The 4,912-nt window shown below is 40.6% G+C and overlaps 1 protein-coding gene across 1 annotated transcript in view; it reads left to right on the plus strand.

The window, feature by feature from the left end:
• Window positions 1–307: 307 nt before the first annotated feature.
• pmm1 (phosphomannomutase 1) overlaps window positions 308–4,912 on the plus strand; it is an 8,906-nt gene continuing 4,301 nt past the window's right edge. Inside the window, exons 1-5 of the mRNA XM_017306109.1 lie at window positions 308–326; window positions 1,274–1,398; window positions 1,542–1,633; window positions 1,742–1,841; window positions 3,048–3,246. Coding sequence (XP_017161598.1) covers window positions 308–326; window positions 1,274–1,398; window positions 1,542–1,633; window positions 1,742–1,841; window positions 3,048–3,246 — 535 coding nt within the window. The remainder of the gene's footprint in view (window positions 327–1,273; window positions 1,399–1,541; window positions 1,634–1,741; window positions 1,842–3,047; window positions 3,247–4,912) is intronic.

Raw genomic sequence — 4,912 nt, forward strand, 5'->3', positions numbered from 1 at the left:
CAACTTTTCCGCTCCCCTCACTATCCTCTGCAGGACCAGCTCGTCTGATTCGTCAGCTTCCATTCTGAAATGCAGTGCAGCGACACACCCAGCCACACTTAAATCAGTTCTCATGCGGTCGTCCATCTGACCCCCTCATGTTTTGGTTTCCCAACTCGTGACTCCTGAAGCCGTTTCCAAAACACACTGTCACGCTGAGCAGGGAACAAAAAGCTGCACCGACAGCTGATAGCTTGTCTGTCTGTAAATATTAGTCTACAGCTGGAATGCAGATGCTTTGTGCCAAGTCAGAACACAATGTGGCTTCATGTCCAAGTGTGTTAAAGGTGAGGCTGTTCTTGGYGCTCAGTTGCATCTGGTGYTGTCTCTACCCACRAAAAACACCAAGGTGGCGCATTTAGGTGCRTATTTCAAAATGCTAAAAGCTAACACAATCGATGCARCACTTCRTTTTCTTTACACTTTTGAGTGTGTTTGGTGTCYGGCTGCTGTTTATGCTCAGTCACCTTCAAAGAGTCGTGTGTATGTAGAGCAAACAGGGAGGTGGTTTGATGTTTTGCAGGCTCTACCTGGAAAACAGGTTGTCTTAGAGGTGACATGTGTTGGTCCAAAGCCAGCAAAATGTACTTTTTTTTTCATTATTGTTACCTTTTCTTGGCTGTTTGACGTTTCCTCTTCAACCCAGAGAAGATGGAAGTTTGATAACGAGTTTATCATTTCTCATTCTCACATATCATGGACTTTTTCTTCTTTGCTTTACTCTGTCTGACTACTGTTCAGTTGAAGTTTTAATCTTGAAATGTTCTGCACATTTTGCACTCAGTACCATTGGCATACCACTGCATGTATTCTCAGGAACAAGCTTTAAGTAGTTCTGAAAGTTTTCCAGGGGGATTTTATACTATTACAATTATTATCTACACCTTTTCCCTTCTTCTTAATCAACCTTTTTTATTAAATATATTTTTACCTTGCTGCTTGGAGCCTAGATGAATAAATAACTGATTTAATCTGTTTTCCARCAGCGTTTGCTTTTACTGTTTAGCAGTAATCTTCTATCTGATTTCAGATTKATTTGTTTTTTAGGTTATAGCGGTAAAATCAGTTCCTAAAGTAAATCAAAYCGTTGATAACTCAGATGAAAAAGAGATTAAAACTTCTCCAGCCTTTCTTATATGCAGTATAATCTGTAATCAGTCTGACAACAGCATCAAATGCTACTTCATTTTCCTATTCTTGCTGTTCTCAATTTAAAAAAAGAAAACACTTTGAGTTACRACGTTCACATTTAGCCTCATTTTGTGTGTTTTCTCTCTTTYAGTGATTCACAAGTTTGACTATGTGTTTGCTGAGAACGGGACAGTTCAGTATAAAGACGGRAAACTCTTCTCAAAGCACGTAAGAGAGTTCATGTTTTCTGTGAGAACAAAGCCTGAAATCTCCAGTATATTGTCCTGGAAAGAATTTTTTCTTTTTAATGATAGTGGTAATTTAGTGCGATTATATTAGAGCCATATTAAATGCGCTTTTTGCTCCTGCAGGCGATCCAGAACCATCTGGGAGAGGAGCTGCTGCAGGATCTGATCAACTTCTGCCTGCGGTACATGGGGCTCATTAAGCTGCCAAAGAAAAGGTTCGTCACGCAAACCTTTCTGACGACGTTCGCCGGGTTTCTTTATTTCAAGTGAATGTTTTTTGTTCCTTTGTTTTTGCTGAATCACGCGTCGTTCTCTTCCCRCAGGGGAACGTTTATCGAGTTCAGGAACGGGATGATCAACATTTCGCCCATCGGTCGCAGCTGCACCCTGGAGGAGAGGATCGAATTTTCAGAAATAGACAAGGTAAACACCGTTCGCCTGRAAAAGTCTGAATCGTAAAGTTACAAAATCGCCACTGCTGTTCAAAAGCAGAGGATGATTCAATCTGGAGGCAGATAAGATGAAGCAAAGCAGACACTTTTTTTTTTTTACCAAAAGGACCTCTTTGTCTCTCTTTTTAAGTCGTTAAACAGACAAAGAAAAGTCAAACATTGACCCRTCAACACAACCTAACAGATTGGTTGACAGAGTCTGGCTAAGTAAAGGAACTAAGCATCAGCAAAGGAGAAGTTTAGCAGGAAGATTATATTCTGTAATCTTCCTCTATTTTCAGAAAGAGAAAGACAGACGGATGTAGTTGCATTTAAATTAGTTTGACATGTTTTCGACGTGTTTCACCACAAAAATTGCATATTTGAGCTACGTGGAAAAAAACCCAGAGGAACAACTCRTCACTAACCAGGTTAATTAGGTAAAATGAGTCTAAAACGAGCTTCTCAGAGAGGTCGAGTCCCTCCAGGCGGCGCTCCGTTAAAAACAGAAACGCTCCGGTGGGAGAAACAAGCCTCTGGTGAAAATCATTGTGCAGCTCAATAACGTCTCCAYAAAGAAACGGTAAACCTTTAGCATCACACAAGATTATAATAACGTTTTAAGATGGACAAAGTGCCGACTGAGTGCGATCAGTGGCCGCTCTCAGGTAGAAAACTTGTCATTATGAGCTGGATGAATATGAATCTGAAAATTAATTAAGCTGAACCGGGTTTAATTAAAACAAATATGGATTCCTACTAAAATAAATTACTTTCTACTGAAGACCATTAAATTGTTTTAAACCTGAAAATGTTTTAATMCACTAGCAGATTATTTATCTTCAYTTTCATCAATGTTTATGAATTATTAAGCTAGTGTATCGTGGTGCAAAGTTAATGTAGGTCAGTTTTGTTTTATTTCAAACAAAATAAAACAAAACTTGCACCAGAAACTATTTGCACTAGTTTCTAGTGCAAATAGACAAAAATGTTTGGTGAGATTTTATGTTTTTGCAGTGAACTCAGAATAAACAACGCAARGGAACAGATTTTATTTACTGATTGGGTCACTTCTGAAGCTTTTTAAGTGGTATCAGAGTAAAGGGGGTTAATAACAAGAGCGAGCCACCGTTTCTGTCTTTTTTTCTTTTTTTTTTTTGCTCCAACGTTTTTAATCCGTTTGTTTCTTGTTTCTCAGAGGGAGAAGATCCGGGAGAAATTTGTTGCTGCCCTRAAAAAGGAGTTTGCTGGAAAGGGGCTCCGCTTCACCAAAGGTGAGAGAATCGAACGAGGCGAATCCTGTTCCCGTCGCCTCGGATSCCTCTCTGCATCCATGCAGGAAGGCGGGCAAAAGGGAAAACAGAACATCTTGTTTCTGGCGACACTCTGTCAGGAAGAAAAACAAACTTAATAGYGTCTGTTTATGACGGTTCGGCTCGGTGCCAAACCACTTTTACAGCATTTCCGTCTGCTTGTTGCTTCTTATCTATTGATAAAAAAACAAGAGACCCCCCTCCACCCCCCTGCCCCTCCGCCTCTCCGCCGGCCCACCTTTGGTTCATGCTGAACCTTTGTGCTGGTTAACTATTAGACACACACACGCTGTTCCTTCGCTCTGTTGACGACACACYGCAGCAGAAGGTACTGGATGTTTGTTTACGTGCCTGGTGACGCGTTAGGGCCGCTCTCGCTTCTCTCAAACAAGAACCTGCTGAATGTTGGTGCTCCTGGGCGTGAAATCAGAGGGGAACGCCGCAGCCTGAATCTTTACGATATTGACTCTAACGCTGTGCAAAACAGCTTGGCGGGTCCAGAAGGTTTATTTGTTATCTGCACCCTCATCAGCTGATAGGRGCTGCAGATGTTACGTGACCCGACGCTGCCCAGTCTGCACCGAGACAGACGASCTAATAAGTGTGTCCAGGTATCAGCTTCCTCCTCTGGAGGGATTCTGCAATTATTCAGCCAACAATCTGGGCTTTCAGCGTTTTGAAAACATGCAGGCTCAAAGTTAAAACTGGAGCTCTGAGTTGTTTATCTTCTGGGCGTGAAGGTGTTTGTGACAGAGCCGTGATGAGGGTGTGTGAGGACAGAACCTCCTGATTGGCCGATTCCTGGAGGCAAGACGCGGAAAAGTCGCTTGGGTTGGAGAGARGAATGTGTGCCAAAGGCCGTCAGGCAGATTTCTCTCCAGGGTCATGTGAGTTGAAGCTCAGCAGAAACKGATCATTTCAGACTATTATGGTTTTAATTACAGGAAATGTTCTGCAGTCTTGGTGAAARCAAAAAAAAAAATCATAACCCAGTGATGTTTTGTTGTCTTCATCCGATTTTCTCTCAGGCAACAAGTTCTGCTGTATGTCGATGGGTTGAAGTTTTATTTTCCTCTGTTAAATTATTTACTGGTTGGTAAACTGGATGTGATTCTCTTTTTCTGTGTCAGTAACATTTTTAATAAATGTAASTCTTGAAAGTGGGGCCGTAATATAAATCAACAACTGTATATATGTTGATAAACATGTGATTAATATCAATAAATACAATATTCAAAATATGGAATAGTCACTTAACTCCAATCCAGAACCGCACGGCATTCTGGGAAATGAGGAAAGGCTTTATCTGCTCAACCTTTCASACAACCAGCTMATCAAATAACTCATTCTCTCTCTGGTTACTTAGCAACTCACTCGCTCTTTGGTTACCTAGCAACAACCTGATGAGTAACTTGCGCAGCARCAGTTTCAGGTTTTGCCACCGTGCTAGAAAGTATTCAMACCAGACGCACAGAGGAGAAACTCAGGTAATAAGTAAGTAAATAAAATCAACAGGTTAGTCTAAAAAGTATTYATTGATTTAAAGTTAAACTTTAAAGTTTTACTTTGACCAGCAGGCAAAGCTGAAGCATCAGTGGGAACTGAAAAAAAAAGAAAAAACAGCTGGTCAGTTTACAGTCCTGGTTGATTGAAAACTATTTTAAATCTGGATCTAACAGTTATGAATAGTTTTGGCCTAATAGTGTATTAAAATACATTATGCAAATCTACTTGTATATTAAAGGAAGTT

This window comes from Poecilia reticulata, linkage group LG8 (assembly GCF_000633615.1).
Source record: "Poecilia reticulata strain Guanapo linkage group LG8, Guppy_female_1.0+MT, whole genome shotgun sequence".
Lineage (NCBI taxonomy): Eukaryota > Metazoa > Chordata > Actinopteri > Cyprinodontiformes > Poeciliidae > Poecilia > Poecilia reticulata.